Consider the following 17967-nt stretch of genomic DNA (forward strand, 5'->3'; position numbering starts at 1 on the left):
GAATGATTTTATAGGCCTTTTATTAAATAGAGTAACCTCTAGATTTAAATATGTTAGTTGAAAGTTACAGAGAGGTGGGCTTATTTTTTTCTTGGCAGTTATATACTGTTGTTCAGCACGTGAAGCACTTCAATGATGTGGTGGAGTTTGGTGAAAATCAAGAGTTCACTGATGACATTGAATACTTGTTAAGTGGCTTAAAGAGTACTCAGCCTCTAAACACACGTTGCCTTAGGTAAGATCTTAATTGTACATTTCATAATGTTGTGCATACTATGTCATTAAGTTTTTCAACCAGATGGGCTTAATTTGGTAATAAAGCTAGGCATTTAAAATTTTCTGTTGTTGATAATTAATGATATGTTGAAATGTTTCCTTTTTGTATGGTATAGGCTTCAGTTTCCAGATGCTAAAAGATTAAATAGTATTCTAAATAAGCTGAGTGGGGTTGTTCTTTTTCCTTTCTTTCTTTTTTTTAATCTCAGAATTTCAGCCACTAAGTGATATTGATTTGAGCAGTTACGTGGGTCATCTTTTATATATGGCAATGGATTGTATACCTTGACCTGATTGTATTATCTATAGTCAGCTGAAATATATCCAATCAAATATAACTAACTGCTTCTGCTCTTAAAATAATAGCAGTATTATGAATATGAGTACGAACTAGAACTGGTGATTGAAGCAATGCACAGCAGACACCATACTATTCACTTTATAAATGTAGTATGCCCATTCATACCCTAAGCCTTGGTACATGTTTTAACAATTTGGTTTGCCCATGGTTTTTATATTTTGTGTTGACAGTGTTTTAAGCCTTCTACTTCCTTCTTGTTTGGAATTGTTCAAAGTATAGCTAATGTCCTAGCAATTTTTAGCTGCCTTAACATAGTCTGTTTCCTTCTAGTGTTATCAGCTTGGCTACTAAATGTGCCATGCCCAGTTTTCGAATGCATCTGAGAGCACATGGGATGGTTGCAATGGTCTTTAAAACTCTAGATGATTCCCAGCACCATCAGGTAGGTCTTCTTAAGTTTCTGAGGTTGTAACTAAAAAATTATAGTTTCTATGTATATCAGAAAACACCTTCTTATCCATGTAAGTGAGTTAAAATTCAAGTTTTTTTATTTGCTTGGTAAGTAGAGATGATAGCCATACATTTTTGCTTTATTTTCTCAAGACTTTTCTTAAGAAAAGTTTGTTTATATTAAAATACTATTCATGGGGGTTGGGGATTTAGCTCAGTGGTAGTGTGTAGAGTGCTTGCCTAGCAAGCCCAAGGCCCTGGGTTCAGTTCCGAGTCCCCCCCCCCCCCCCCCCCCAAAAAAAAAGAAGAAAGAAAAAAAAAGAAAAGAAAATACTATTCATTTGTTAGTTAACATATTATACTGAATATACTATAAAATGATTTCCTCTATTCAGAAGTTTTTGAAAATTGTTTGATAGTAATGGAATAGAAAAGAGTTTTAAAATACAGCCATGGGGGGGGGAGGGGGATGTTTGCCCGGAAACCGGGAAAGGGAATAACACTCGAAATGTATATAAGAAATACTCAAGTTAATAAAAAAATAAAAAAAAAAAATACAGCCATGGGGCTGGAGAGATGGCTCAGTCTGCTCTTCCAGAGGTCCTGAGTTCAGTTCCCGCCAACCACATGATGGCTCACAACCATTGGTAATGGGGTCTGATGCTCTCTGGTGGTATGCAGGTGTACATACAGATAGTCACTCATATATATATTAAACATATATAAATCTTTGAAAAAAGAAGAAATATAGCCATGATTTTAAAATATTTCATTGTTGGTTCTGGAAAACAGCTGCATTGTGAAAAGAGTAAATGATAAGGATCATCCACCCAAAGTTAACTCTTTTTTTTTTTTTTTTTTTTTCTATTCTTTTTTTCGGAGCTGGGGATCGAACCCAGGGCCTTGCACTTGCTAGGCAAGTGCTCTACCACTGAGCCAAATCCCCAACCCTCAAAGTTAACTCTTAATGTGATCTTCAGTTAGAAAAAAAGAGTCATTACCAAACCTGACAGTAATGATATATTGAGGTGTTCTTGTCTGAAAGGAAATTACTTTCTAAATACAAATTGAATGCCACAAAATTAATCTAATACAATTCTGCTAAAACTGAAAATAATGAAATTAAAGCGAGTGAGCCTTCCTCTGTGCCCAGGTTGTACTAGACACAGAATAATGAGGACAAAAAGGCTCAAGAAATGTGTTGCTTGCTTCAGTGACCAGTTAGGTATGGACTTAAGACATTTTTTTTTTTTTTTTACTTAGTGAGTCCTTAAGGTCTTCACTGTGACATTCTAATTTCCAGAAAAATGCTTTATAAACATTTAATCAAAGGGACTGAAAAGATGACTCAGCAATAAAGGTCCTGATTTGGTTTTCACCTGTGTGAGGGAGCTCCCAAACACCTATAACTCTAGCTCCAAGCTTCTAGTCTTTTTGAGCAATTACATCTATATGGCATGTGCACACACTTCCCGGTGAGCAGGCGCACACGCACACACACAGACACTCACACACACACAGACATACACGCACGCATGCATACCACCCCTACCTAAATTTTAAAATAAAAAGAAAGACAAAAAGTAATGTTTAGAGAGTCTGTACTTTGGACAATTCAGAGTCACAATCAATGGTTAATTATATACATTATATTGTTGGACATAATAATAACTGGTTCTAGGACAATATGACTAAATATTTACACATTCTTATATATTCTCCCTTATAATATCATTTCTCCATTACCCTGAAAATCTAATAAAATTTAAATGTTATGTTAGTTCTTATATTATTTAGGAAATAATATCGAGGAAAATGTTTATACATATTAAATACAAGTATAATTTTTATATTTTTGATCTGTGCATGAATGGTTGACTTTTTGGATATAGAATGCATTCTTAGGGTATTTGTCTACCAAAGACTGATTGTGCTAACCTTAATCTAAGACATACCATTTTGAGTATTTTAAGCACATTTTGTTAATGTTTTATTAAAAGCAGTTACTAGGGACAAAGAATGTAGCTCAGTTAGTTTGCGTGCTTGCTTAATAGACATGAAGCCCTGAGTCTTACTCCTAGTATGACATAAACCAGGTATTGTGCAGGCCTGTAATCTTAGTATTTGGGTGAGACAGGAGGACCAAAACTTCAAGGTTATCCTCAACTACATAATGAGTTCAGGGCTAGCCTGAGTTATATGAGATCCTGTCAAATGCATATCTTTAATCCCAGGACGTGAGAGGCAGAAACAGACATAACCTTAATGTGTTCAAGGCTACCCTATCATACCTGGTTTACACAGTGAATTCCAGTGCTACATAGTGAGACTGTGCCTCAAGAACTAAAATCACACACCCAACAAAGATGTTAGGCCTAGTGGCACTTAAGCCAGTAGATCCCCAGGTTAATTTGGTCTCCATAGTGAATTCAGGCCAATCAGGATTATGTTGTGAGACCCTTTATTTTAAAAATATTGTTGGATTAAACCATTAAAAAAAAACAGAAATCGGGGTTAGGGATTTAGCTCAGTGTAGAGCGCTTGCCTAGCAAGTGCAAGGCCCTGGGTTCGGAAAACAAAACAAAACAAAACAAAAAAACAGAAATCAATCCAGCCATGTGTAGTGGTGCATGACTTTAATTCCAACACCAAGGAGGCAGGGGTAGGTTGATCTCTGTGAGTTTGAGGTTATCCTAGTCTACATAATGAGTTCTAGAAGAACCAGAGCTATGTAATGAGGCCCTGTCTGGAAAACTGAAACAAAAGAAATGGATTCGGGTGTGTTTGTTTCCTCTTTTTTTTTTTTTTTTTTTCCCTTTTTTCTTTTTTTCGGAGTTGGGGACCGATGTTTGTTTCCTTTTAAGTTATTAGTTTATGAGTGTGTTTTGGTTGAGTGTATGTCTGCACTAGCTTTGTGCCTAGTGCTTGCAGAGGCCAGAAGATGGCATTGGAACCCCTGGAACCTAGGGTTAGAGATGGTTATGAGTGAGCCATGAGTGAGTCCCTTGGAAGAAGAACTAATGCACACTCTTAGCCGCTGAGTCATCTCTTTGCCGCCGCCCCCCCCCCCCCCCCCCCAGTTAAACTTATTTCAGTCCCCTGTATACTGGTGACAAGCTCGGTTGTCTATATTTTACCGAGGGTAAAACTGTGTTTTGATATAGTATAAACACATTTATGTTTCTGGTTTTTTTTTAAATGACATTTTTATGCTACAAAGAACATTAAAGGTATATTGCAAAAAGGAACATATATTACATAATACATAAAATGTTCTATAAATACCTCATTTAGAAAAACTGTTTAAAGAAATGGGTAGTTAAATTTAAATCTAGTTGAACATTGAATAGAGAAGGATGATAAAGAGGAAAAAACTGATTTCAGTCAGGGTTTTATTTATTAAATGGATATGTTTCCCTAGAATATTTTGAAAAAAGCAGTGATTTATCCGGGTCTCCATCAAAACCAGTAATAGGAATTTTAGACGTTTTAGCTTATAAATGTCAGTAATGTCCTTGTTTCTGAAGTTGTTAGTAATTGCTTTCATGAATATTTCTCTTTTGGGATCTGTTGAAGAATCTGTCCCTCTGTACAGCTGCTCTCATGTACATATTGAGTAGAGATCGTTTGAACATGGATCTTGATAGGGCCAGCCTAGATCTCATGATTCGGCTTTTGGAACTGGAACAAGATGCTTCTTCAGCTAAGCTACTGAATGAAAAAGACATGAACAAGATCAAAGAAAAAATCCGAAGACTCTGCGAAACCGTGCACAATAAGCATCTTGATCTAGAGAATATAACGGTGGGTTGTTTCCTCCTGTAACAAGTGAAGGTTACGTTTAGAAAGTCTGATTGGTTACAGAGGCTTTGTGAGTTCAGACAAACCATCTAACCTTTTAACAGTCTCGTTTATGGCCTTTGTTTATGAAGTTTTCTACTAAAGTTTAGCTCTGAAAATAATTTCCTGTTCTGGTTAGTATAATTGTTGCTGAAATGGCCCACCATGACCTAAGCAATCTGGGGAAGGAAGGATTTATTTCAACTTACACTTCCAGGTAACAGTCCATCACTGAGGGAAATCAGGAGAGGAATCTAGAGGCAGGATCTGCCGCAGAGGCCATGGAAGAGTGTTGCCCACTGGCTTGCTCCTCACGACTTACTCAGCCTGCTGTCTTACACAGCCCAGGAGGCAGTGCCCTCTCCCATCAGTCACTAATTAAGAAAGTGGGTTACAGACAGGTTCTCTCCTTTCAGATGACTATAGCTTGATTTAACCTTAGTCAGCGCACTCCTGAAATCACTAAACTTGCTCATGTTTGAGCCTTTCTTAGTTTTGGTTTTTCTAGTAAATAGATGTTTTTCTTGTTAAAATTTGCATAATGTTTTCCTTTTTCTTCTTACATTTCAGCTATTAGCAACCACAATTTTTAGAAATTTCAGAAATCGGGGCTGGGGATTTAGCTCAGTGGTAGAGCGCTTACCTAGGAAGCGCAAGGCCCTGGGTTCGGTCCCCAGCTCCGGAAAAAAAGAACCAAAAAAAAAAAAAAAAAGAAATTTCAGAAATCAGAATTTGGAGAATTTATGAACAAGTTTTTTTGGGTTTTGGTGTTTTTTTTGTTTGGTTTTTTTGTTTTTGTTTTTTTTTTTTGTTTTTTGTTTTTTTAAATTCTAGACTATCTCAGGGTATCTGGAGGCTAAAAGAGGGAGCCATTTGTCATTTTTGGAGCAGTGTACCCTCATTGTAGGGTTATATAGCCAGTGTTTGCCTTTACTCTGAGCACAGACAGTTTCCCAGTGGGTGAAGATAGTCTAAATGTTTATGAGGCCAGTATGATCATTGATCCAAGGTTTTGAAGAGAGAGAAAAAAAATAGCAATTGTTGTATAATCCGATCTTTTTTTTTTTTTAAGATAAAACTTCTTTTTATTGACTGCTTAACTGCGAAAACTTCTTTGCTACAAAAATTTCCAGACCTAATAGTCACAGTGATTGAGGGTTCTCAATCTGTTCAGTTATTCTAGACTTATTAAGGAGTTTATGGATTCTGATCAGCAACAACAACAAAATTACAGATGTGAGAAAAGCCAGTCGACTTTAAAACTCAGATTCAAAATGTGCTCTTTATTTGGTAGCACTGGAAAATAGTTATTCTCCGCACATGAGTTCTCCTCCTTGTCACCAGTCTGTTTGTTACCTTTAGGTTGGCTTGGGAGTTGGGCACTGTTGTTCTATTATTAAAACTTGTAATTTTTGTTCACTCGGGATTTTACATCCAATTTTTTAAAATAATTATATTTTCTCCCATCTTTTTGTTTTTATTGGCTCATCCTTCCTAGTATTTTCTTCTATCCAGAAACTCAGTTACCACTCTCTGACTACCACACAAATACTTGTATGTCTGTTTTATTGTACCGTCAGTGATAGCTAAGAAGTGTACTTAGCCTAGATCTCCAGCAACAGATAAATAAATAAAATATGGTCTAAATGGAAATCTACTCAGCTATAAATGAAAATTAATTTTAATACTATAAAAATTATTTTGAACCTAAAATTTTAATTTAGTATATAATTGAATAAATATATTTTTGTTATTTGTTGACATTTTGGTTTTATATATTTGTTGTCAAATAATATTTTTAAAAATGAATTTGATGTTTTAGAGAATTTGTTAGGGTAAGTAAATATCAGCATAAAAAAATTCTGACAGTATATTAAATAATTTACTTGATTGAAACCAGAGGACAGGACTATTTCAGGGTTCTCTTCTCCAACTCAGTGTCAGCTCTCCTTAAGTATGTTATAAAATTGTACAGTAGGCTTAGTAAGTTGCTTTGTTTAAAAAATAGTTGCTTACATGGTTTAGTGACATTGTTTGGGTCTAGTTAATTTTGTAGTATGTTTTTGTATATTTTATTTATTTATTTTTTTTTCCTTTTCTTTTTTTGGAGCTGGGACCAAACCCAGGGCCTTGCACTTGCTAGGCACGCGCTCTACCACTGAGCTAAATCCCCAGCCCCGTTTTTGTATATTTTAAAGGTTTTTGTTTGTTTTCTTTTTAATCAAGTGTATAGCCAGCCTGGAGTGGTGGTGCACACTTTCAATCACTGCACTGAGAAGTCAAAGGCAGGCGGGTTTTTGGGTCTGAGGCCCCTCTGGTCTATAAAGTGGGTTACACAGCAGCCAAGGCTACACAGAGAAACTTTGTCTCAAAAAAAAAACCTTAAAAAATTAAAACATAACTTTTTAAATATATTTGTGCTGTTGATAACAGGAAGAGCTAACAGTAATACTATTTTAAACTGAGTTACAGTGCTAATGGTTAACAGTAGTCTGATTAGTGATTTTGCTCTAGAGGATTATTTTAGTAAAGATACTTTTTAAGTAGAAATGCTTTAAAAAAATTTTTTTTAAAAAAGGTTAGCTTATGTATGCTGAATATAGCCTGAAGTATAAGAGTTTTTACTAATGTAAAAATTTTGCACCCTTCTTAAAAGATTGTAGCATTAGGCCACAACTTCACTGTTAAGACTCATGAGCTGATAAATTTGGTCATTAAATTACTATTTGCAAGACATAGACTGAGAAATGAACCCAACTAAATGATTTTGTTGTACTGAATTCTAATTCTTTATCCTAACAAAAAATTTCTTTGTCTCTAAAAAACTTACTAAAATGTTTAGATCTTTCTAACTTTGTAATCTAAGCCTTGTTTTATTTTTAAGTAATATATTTCAGCTTCAAATATACCTGACAAGGTGAAACATTTTCTCGAAGTTTTTAAATTTGTGTTGGGGTCAGGGGACAGACAAAAACTGCTTTTAAGTCTTTGTTAATTGTTTTTCCTTGCGGTGGTCTGCAGGCTGAAGGATAGCTAAGTCCCTCACTGCCTTCAGTCTGCTGGTCGTTTCTTCTGCTAGGCTTCCCTTCCTCCATCACATCAACAACCAGGTTAATCTCTGTTGGGAAGTGGCTTGAGGCTTTAAAACCATGGCCTCATAAAGAAAAGCGCTCATGTGCACACACACTCATACACGTATGTACACACACACACTTAGGAAAAGAAACATCCTAGCTGCTACATAACCCTATAGTATAGAGTTCAAGGCATAGTATGATTTTTAAAAAAGCCAACTTTACAAGAAAATAAAATAATGAGCAGAGAAGTGGAAGAAAAAACTGTGGTTCACTGACGAGCACGCGGGGAATGCTCCTGTTACTCTGTGGAGAAAACCCAATTGTCAGAACTCTAGCTTCAGTCTGCTTAAAGTAATGACCTCTGGGTTTGAACATTTAGGGCCACTGACATTCCCAAACTTCCCACTTTGAAATTTATTTTATTACATTCTTTTTGGTAGGTTAATTTAATATATTGATTTATTAAAAAGGAAAGAAGCCAGGCATGGCGGGAATGTCTTTAATCTCAGCATTGAGAAGGCAGAGGCAGGCATATTTCTATGAGTCCAGGACAGCCAGGACTATTTACACTGAGAAACCCCAATTCCAAAAACAAAGAAACGAAATCAATAATGCCACATCTGATTACTTTTAAATGATTTTTTTCATAAAAGCAAGCCATATAGTTCAACCCCAGTTTCTTTAGTGTAGACTATTCTGATAAAATTAGTTTATTCATCTATAAAAGTACTCACTATTGTATTTTTTACTTTACATTTTAGTAAAGAAAAATAAGTCTAATGTTAATTCTTCAGAATTGTACTAACCTGCTGATGGTGTCATATGCCTTTAATCCCAGCATTCTAGAGGGAGAGGCAGGTAGATCTCTTGAGTTTATGGCCAGCTTAGTCTACAGAGTGAGTCATTACTGCCAGGGATATACAGAGAATCCTATCTCAAATCAGGAAAAAAGAAAAAAAATTTATTTTACACCTCAGTATTCATTAATGGTATTTCTGATTTTTTAGACTGGTCATTTAGCTATGGAGACATTGCTCTCCCTCACTTCCAAACGAGCAGGAGATTGGTTTAAAGAAGAGCTCCGGCTTCTGGGTGGTCTGGATCATATTGTAGATAAAGGTTTGTATACATATATACATACATATTGTAGATAAAGCTCTGTGTGTGCACACACACACAAACACAAGTTATAGAACTTCAGTCCCAGTATTTGGGAGACAGACAGGTGCATCTTTGAGTTTGAGGCCAGCCTAGTCTACAAAGCCAGTTCTAGGACTGCCAGGACTATACAGAGGAGAAACCCTGTCTTGTAAGCACAACAATCAGAGACACGGTGATCAAGGCAACCTACAGAAGTTTATTGGGAACTTAGAGTTTCAGAGGGTACATCCATGACCATCATGGCAGGGAGCATGGCAAGTGCTGGAGCAGTAGCTAAGAGTTCACGCCTTTATATAAGCACTGAGAAGTGAGGAGAGAGACGATTGGGGACTTCCTGGGTGTTTTGAAACCTTAGAATCCGTCTATATTACAGGCCTCCTCTGACAAGCCCATACCTCCTAATCCTTTCTAAACAGTCACACAACTATTGCCTAGGCCTCCAGATGCATGATCCTTTGAAGTCCATTATCATTCAATGTATAAATTATGTTCCCATTCCAGCATATACATATTCATAGTATATTCATAGCATGTGTCTAGGTAACTAAGAAATACTTCATTGAACTTTTATATACTAACTTTTATCCATTTGTTTTTGCCTAGTAAAAGAGTGTGTGGATCATTTAAGTAGAGATGAGGATGAAGAGAAACTAGTAGCCTCATTATGGGGAGCAGAAAGATGTTTACGAGTTCTGGAGAGTGTAAGTATGGACAGCTGGGCGGGCGAGTTCTCTCTGCTTGTGATATATAACTAACTGGCCTGATGTTTTAAATACCCTGGGGTTTTACCTTTGCTTGTCTGAGTTGAAACTGTAAGGATTCTTTTCAAAACCAACTGTCAGTAAATGGGTTTTTTATTTTAAGATTGTATTGTTTCGCTGGATATGTTGATACATACTTGTGATCATAAAATTGGGAGGGAAGATTGTGATTTCAAGGCCAGTGTGGGCTACATAAATAAGACCTTGTCTAAAACCAAAAGCTTTTATTTGTATATTATTACTTCAAATCAAAGGTACATACAGGTATGTTTACATGTACCTGACTGTATAGTTTTCTTAATACAGAATTCTGTTTCTGGTAAAAATACTAACTTGTTTATCAACAAACACAGTCATGGTTTTGTTTTAGTTAGTATGCTTTTGTCTTTTTAGTTTTTGAGTCAGATTATAAGCTCAACTAAAAATACTCAACTTTGGAAAATAACACTGTTGGGTGACCGTGTTGTGGTCCTTGGTGATTTTGAATGACAATCTAGTTTAGCATAGGCTACACTTTACTGACAGTGAATTTTAGAGTGTATAATTGCTGATTAAGTAGATAGGTTAGGTACTGTTTTTAAAACATGGAAGAGCTCTTAGCATACATAAATAAAATTGTTCCATCTAGGGTGCTGCTTACTAGGTCACCCATTCCATTATTTCTTTATTTAAAATACTTTAAATAGCTGACTGTATTGGCACACACTTTTAATCCAGCACTTGGAAGGCAGAGCCAGTGGATTTCTGTGAGTTCAAGACCAGCATGAACTACATAGTGAATTTCAGCATAGCCAGGGCATGTAGAAAGATCCTAAAGAAATAGATAGATACTAATTTTAAAAGTAAAATATTTTAGATATATTTATGAATTTTAAAGTATTTGTACTTTGAAAGCTTTCTGTCTGCAATTCAAAGTACTTGACAATTATGAGTAAGTTATGAGAATGGTGTCTTTATTTTTTGATAAATTAGTAGTTTTTAGTTGGGATCCCAGTATAACTTTAGCTGACCTGTAGTTCACTATGTAGACCAGGATGGTTTTGAACTCACAGATGAGCCTGCCTCCTGATTGTTGAAATTAAAGATGTGTGCTACATTCTGATCAGTAGTTCTCTCATTTCAAATATTGAACTTATAGACTGTACAGGTATTTCTCTGCATCGAGGCTTCGTAAACTTTGCCACCCACCACCCATTTTTGCCGAGTGAATTTTAATGTGACCCTCAATATATTAGCAGTACCTAATAGATATATAATGCAAAAAGTAAGTTAAACCCAAGACAGAATCTTCAACATTTTGGATTTAGTTTTGGTTTGTTTGTGTTTTGAGACAGAATCTTTATGTGTCGGCCTAACTGCTCTAGAACTTGCTATGTAGACCAGCCTCCCCCCAGGGCTCTACCTCTCTCTGCCTCCTGAGTGCTGGGATTAAAGCTTGTACCACCACGCCCAGCTATTAAACAGCAATTTTTAAAGTCAGTCATTCTGACCCAGTATGCAACCCAGAAATCAACCAGTTTGATAGACATTGAGGAAACCATTAAAAGTCTTTGTTATATGTAATCAAGTGACTCTGTCTTCGTAAGACCTGAAAATTTTGTGTATACTGTAATTTGTAGCTTTTTGAGCAGTGTTTGTTGGTGTGTGGCATGACGACACACATCATGCAGAATGCTGATGTTGTGTCGTAGAAGTAAGTGAATTCATTATATGAGCCATGGGCGGCATGACTGGATTTATTTCATTTAGGACTTAGCATTTGATTTTTTTTTTTTTTCTCTTTTTCTTTTTTCAGAGCTGGGGATCTTTTTTTTTTTTTTTTATTAACTTGAGTATTTCTTATTTACATTTCGACTGTTATTATTCCCTTTCCCGGTTTCCGGGCAAACATCCCCCTAATCCCTCCCCCTCCCCTTCTTTATGGGTGTCGTCCCCCCCCCCCCCCCCCCCCGTGCATTTGACTTTTAATGAATTTGGTTGTTGGTAACATTGAGAAATTTTCTATGTTGCCAACTTTTACACATTTAATTACAACTCTGTAGGTCACAACTAGAATTTAAAAAATTGTGCCCTTAGATGGCAAAATCTGTTCCATCTATCTATTTTTTAAGTTACCAGGCAAACTGTGGTATTATTTATATAAATGAAAATTATGGATCGTCACAGTCATTTATATCCATTCCTTCTAGGTAACAGTGCATAATCCAGAGAATCAAAGCTACTTGATAGCCTATAAAGATTCACAACTCATTATTTCATCAGCTAAGTAAGTTTTATAAACTCTCATTATTTATTTAGCTCAGGAAATAAAGATGTATTCTATTTTTTTCTAAAGTGTGTTGTCTCTTTGAGTTTTGTGAATAAGTACATTATAGATAAAAAGTAGAGTGTAGATTCTTGAGGTAAAAAGGTTTGGTGAGAATGGCAGCTCCTTTATGTTAGCTGTAACCCTGGACAAATCATTCCTTACAAGCTCTTTATCGGGAGGGTGTTTCCATCACCAAATAGATATAACTTAGCACATAGCATGTATACATTTTCATGGTGTATATAATACATTCAAAGATGGCCTGTTAATACATTTTAAGTGATTCTAATGTGTATGTACAATATATATGAAAGAATCAAATTCTTTATGTAGGAGTAGTAGAACATTGCTTAGTATATAGTCAATGGTAAATACGTTGGCCTTTTGTTTGAAGTGGATTGTAACTCAGTTTCTGCCATTTATTTATATATCATTTTCCGGATCTTAGTATATCTCTCTGTCTAGCCTTCATCACAATTAGGCTAAAGCTGTCACCTAAGCTTCTTTGTCTTTAGTCCTGGTTCTGTCTGATTGCAACAGCTTCTTCTTGGTATTGCTGTCCTAGATTTTGCTATCTTTGCCCTAGTTTTCTGGCCTTTATCTTAGCCATCATGCCACCGGGATTTAACTTTCTCTGGGTCTCTGCTTTGAAAATCTAATCTTAAATTGTAATTCTATATGACCCCTTGATTGTCTTTGTAAATTTCCGTATAAAAGAAACAACTGTTTTAGTGTGGATGGTCTGGTTTATCTATGTGTTAACCTTTTATTTGAAATTAAGAGAAGTACAGACTGAATAGTGTGATAAACACTTACTACTCAGCTTGGATAATACACAGGCGAGCCTTGTTTCTGTCTATAACCTCATTTTATTATTATTATTTTAAAGCAAACCCAAATGCTGAATCCTCTGCATTTCCTGTTTTATTGTGCTTTTGTGAATTTTACAGAACATTATTATCCTTTTTTTTTTTTTTTTTTTTTTTTGGGTTCTTTTTTTCGGAGCTGGGGACCAAACCCAGGGCCTTGCGCTTCCTAGGTAAGCGCTCTACCACTGAGCTAAATCCCCAGCCCCATGAACATTATTATCCTTAGCACATGCAATTCTTCCTTATCAAGGGACTTCCTTGAAGATTAAACATGTTTCTCACTGCATGTTGTTTGGCAGGTGGTGGTTGGGGTTGGTTGGTTGGGGTTGGTTGATTTGTTTTTAGTAGCAGAAGAGATGGAACCTATGCTTATTCCGGCATCGTGCTCTGCCATTCAGTTCTAGTCTCTTTTTAATTAAAAAAAGTGTATTATTCCTGATTTTAAAGTTATTTTCTTATGCTTCTTAATCCCTGAGAATTGCCTTAGTAAGGATTTAATGTGTTCATCTCTCACATGGGGTTTTCTGGTGAAATAGTTTTAGAAGAGGTGATAAAAGTCAGAATTGGGTGTTGGAGAAATAGCATTCACCTGTACTTTCAAGAAAACCTGGTAGATACTTAGTAATACTAAGCACAGACAGCTTAGTTACCAGTCGCAACCGGCAAATTTTGTCAACATCATCAAACATTAAAAAAGGAAATTGTTTGGGTTTGACCATAAAAGAACATCTTTCTAACCAAAGAATTTTGAAATATTAGGAACCTTAGAGGATTTCCTAGCGTAGTAAAAATAAGCTAGGAATAAATTAAATATGTAGAATTTTTCTTTTAAGGGTTTTATGTGGTATAATTCATGAAAATAAACTGACGTTGGTTGACTTGATCTGTGTTAGACTTAAAAAAAGAAATAGTGGATTTAATGGTTGGAAGATGCCTTGGTGGCAGGAGAGATGACTCAGCAGGTAAAGATACTTACAGTATAGAGTTGACCAGAAACCGTGAAAGCTTGAAGAAGTGCATCTACTCTACAAAGTTGTCTTCTGACCCCCTTATGGGTGATGTGGAACCTTTGCTCACACACATGTATCATACACACATATTAAAAATAACAGTTTACAGATAGACCTCTGTAAGCATTCTACTTCCTTGTTACTGTGTGTCAAACTTAGGAATCATTGGATGTACACCTGTTAATTTGAATATTCTTCCATTAAAAATACTGATTTATCTTAGTAATGTATGTCCGGTATTTGATAATCATCTTTATTGAGTGATTTATCTGATACGTTACCTGCTAAGAAGACATTCTCTCCTTATTTGCTACGTGGCAACTAAGTGGAATTAAGAACAGGCATTATTGGGGGTTGGGGATTTAGCTCAGTGGTAGAGCGCTTGCCTAGGAAGCGCAAGGCCCTGGGTTCGATCCCCAGCTCCAAAAAAAAGAACCAAAAAACAAACAAAAAAAAAAAAACAAAAAAAAACAGGCATTATTTCTTACAGGCTATGGGCAGGAGCATCATGGTGTTGTATTTTGTGTTTGAGGTATCTGTAAAATGTGACAGCTTTTGCGAGTAACACAAGTTTGTTTGTGTGCGTGTGTCTGTCTGTGTGTCTGTGTGTCTGTGTCTCCGTGTCTCCCTGTTCTTGTGGTGGTAATTGTTTGGTCTGAGACAGGATATTCTTTTGTCCCAGCTAGGAAACACCTAGGCTCAAAACAGTCCTTTTGCCTCAGCTTCCTCTGTAGTGGGGACTATAAACATGAACCGCTGCGCTCCACGTGGAACAAGCTTACAACTCTAACTTTCTTTAGAGAGATTTTAATGATCAAGTTTATCAAAATTTAGCAATTAGCAAAATTGTCAGCATGTGTGATACATTATTAGATATTAACATTGTAACTTTCAAAACAGGAAAACAAACAAAAACCCTGATTATTTTTCTTTAGGCCTCAGTAAATAGAAACTGTCTAATTTTTATTGTACCATAATAGTTTACATTTATTTTCTCTTAAGAGCATTACAGCATTGTGAAGACCTGATTCAGCAGTATAACCGCGCTGAGAACAGCATCTGTATAGCAGACAGTAAACCTCTGCCTTACCAGAATGTAACTAACCATGTGGGCAAAGCAGTGGAGGACTGCATGAGGGCGATCATTGGGGTATTGCTCAATTTAACTAATGATAATGGTAAGTAATAATTCCTTGCTGTGTTGCATTTGGAAATAAGCTATTCAATTTTTGATGTAATGATTTAAAATATTCCATAATGTAATTGACTACTCCTATAGTCATAAGCTACTTTTAGAACTACCTAGTAAATTACCTTTTAAATATCACAACCCTGTATTTCATTAAAGGAATAGCTAGTCGTTTTAAAATTAAAATTTTAAATTAGTACTTAGTGGTTGGGTGTTGTGGGCATACCTATAATCCTAACACCTGGGGGGCTGAGTGTGATGAGGTTGCAGTCAGTTGGGAGGTACATAGCAAGTAACCAGAGGGGGCAGGATTAGAGTAAAACCAGGACTAAGAGAAGAAGAAAGGAAAACACAACAAAACTCAACAACAAAAATTGTTTTAATTGTGGTCATTAGTGTTATCAGGAAGGTTTTTTGTTTCCATTCTTCAGAGTGGGGCAGCACAAAGACAGGAGAACAAGAAGGACTCATAGGCACAGCGATGAACTGTGTCCTTCAGGTTCCAAAGTACCTACCTCAGGAGCAGAGATTTGATATCCGAGTGCTGGTGAGTTAAAGTGTAGTCACTCACTTGACAATAAGTTATATGTATTATACTCATTAAGTTCTTGTTTGTGATGATTATGTTTTTAAATGTTTTATAGGGATTGGGTCTACTGATCAATCTGGTGGAGTATAGTGCCCGGAATCGACACTGCCTTGTCAACATGGAAACATCCTGTTCCTTTGATTCCTCCTTCTCTAGTGGAGAAGGAGATCATAATTTAAGGCTAGCTGGACAAGTTCATGCTGTTCAGGCTTTAGTACAGGTGAGCAGCAGTGACATGATTGCATAGCACATAAATTCTACAAGATCCATTGTGCACTCGCTGACCTCCTCAGCCTTACTGTTCAGATTCCTTGACAGGGTCCCTAGGACCTTCAGGGGTTTCTTGGACCAGTTTTGAGAAAGGCTCTTTTGTTTTGTCAAACATACTGTCTTCAATATCTGTATATTTAGCACAGCTTTTAATGTCTGCTTAGCATTTGATATTTAAATTCTCATTAGTAACTTGGTACTTTTCCTAAATTGTATGAATGAGTATATTAGGGTTTTTTTGGTGTTGAACACCATAGCAACAAAAGGTGAAAGTGGGGTTAGGGATTTAGCTCAGTGGTAGAGCACTTGCCTAGCAAGCACAAGGCCCTGGGTTTGGTCCCCAGCTCCGAAAAAAAGAAAAAAAAAAGGTAAAAGTAATGGAAGACAAGGAATTTGGTCTGTTCTCTTGTCTGTATCGATACCTAATAGATAGGAAACTATATAAATAGTCTTCCTTACGGACTTCCCATGATAAAAATGCTGATATGTTAAGACCTAGTTCTTCCTGAGAACTTTTATATTTACTAATTGTTTGTATTTTAGCTTTGTCATTGTTCTTCCTTCTAGTTAATTCATCCAATATCTGTAGGTTTGTTTATTATTTTGTTTTTTAATGTTAAAAATGGGTAGGGGTTTTTTAATTTGATTTTTGTTTTTTTGTTTTTGTTTCCGCTTTAATTTTCTTGGAAATGTTACCTGGATTAAAGATAATTATTGAGACTTTCAATCTTAGAAACACTATGTAAACTGTTACCAGATCACTTAAAAACAGCATTTATACTTCAGTTTTGGTTTTCAGTAGAATGTAGAACAAAAGCTTTTTAAAATCAGATATTCTTATTTAGAACAAAATATTAGACTGCATGTCTTAATGTCTTTAAATTGTGTTTTTACAATTTTTTTCTCTCTAGAGGAAAATTTTTCTTTCGCTTCTTTAATTATAATTGTTATACCTGTGTATCTTTAATTATGATTGTGTATATGTATAAGTTTATAAAAGCAATCATTTGAAGTAATTTAGTGTTGGCCATGTGTGTTTAGTGCTGACCTCAGGATTGTCTAATCTGTTCATATCTTTTTTTAATGATTTTCAAAAATAATTTTTATCAGCTATTTCTCGAACGAGAAAGAGCGGCGCAGTTGGCAGAAAGTAAAACAGATGAGTTGATCAAAGATGCTCCCACCACCCAGCACGATAAGAGTGGAGAGTGGCAGGAAACAAGTGGAGAGATACAGTGGGTGTCGACGGAAAAGACTGATGGTGCTGAGGAGAAGCAGAAGAAGGAAGATGAGGATGAAGAACTTGACCTCAATAAAGGCACGTTAATCTGTGTAATACTATAGTTGCAGTGAGAATAGTCATTTTTAGTTCCTAAACATTTGACTCGCATATTGTTATAATTTAGTTCATGTCTTTATAGTTTGTCTAGTTAAGCTTTGGAATTACAGTACATCTTCCTATCCCTGAGCATGGTGTGTGTCCATGAGAGATGGCTTCTCTTTTGATACTTCTCCTTTACTCTAAAGGTTGGGCAGGGTGGTGCACAGCTATAGTTCTAGTGTTTGCTAGACTGAGGCAGAGAAGTGTGATTGGAGGCCAGCCTGCGTTTTTTCAATGAGACCATGTGTCTAAATCGGGAGGGGATGAATACCATAGGTTTCTTTTATCTGCCTCACCTTAAACTGAGGTATTCTGTCAAAATTTACAGTAGTGTAGTTCTTAGAGTTTACTAGGCAAAGAGCAATACATACCTAGCTAGAGGCACTGTCTTTACTAATGAATTTACAGATTACCTACTATTTCTAGGAATTATATTTGCTTTATAATGTACATTCTGCAAAATAGCTGTTTGTAGCTAAACTCCT

The 17967-nt window shown here is 36.0% G+C and overlaps 1 protein-coding gene across 5 annotated transcripts in view; it reads left to right on the forward strand.

The window, feature by feature from the left end:
* The window catches only part of Wapl (WAPL cohesin release factor), a 69732-nt gene that overhangs the window by 43996 nt on the left and 7769 nt on the right, over positions 1-17967 (forward strand). For all 5 annotated transcript variants that reach the window (XM_006252726.5, XM_006252725.5, XM_063275139.1 and 2 more), the window contains 10 exons: positions 99-235; positions 908-1019; positions 4604-4831; positions 8952-9063; positions 9709-9806; positions 12056-12132; positions 15056-15231; positions 15674-15789; positions 15887-16051; positions 17212-17419. In XM_006252726.5, the coding sequence (XP_006252788.2) occupies positions 99-235; positions 908-1019; positions 4604-4831; positions 8952-9063; positions 9709-9806; positions 12056-12132; positions 15056-15231; positions 15674-15789; positions 15887-16051; positions 17212-17419 (1429 nt within the window). The remainder of the gene's footprint in view (positions 1-98; positions 236-907; positions 1020-4603; positions 4832-8951; positions 9064-9708; positions 9807-12055; positions 12133-15055; positions 15232-15673; positions 15790-15886; positions 16052-17211; positions 17420-17967) is intronic.

Source organism: Rattus norvegicus, chromosome 16, assembly GCF_036323735.1.
Source record: "Rattus norvegicus strain BN/NHsdMcwi chromosome 16, GRCr8, whole genome shotgun sequence".
NCBI classification, from domain to species: domain Eukaryota; kingdom Metazoa; phylum Chordata; class Mammalia; order Rodentia; family Muridae; genus Rattus; species Rattus norvegicus.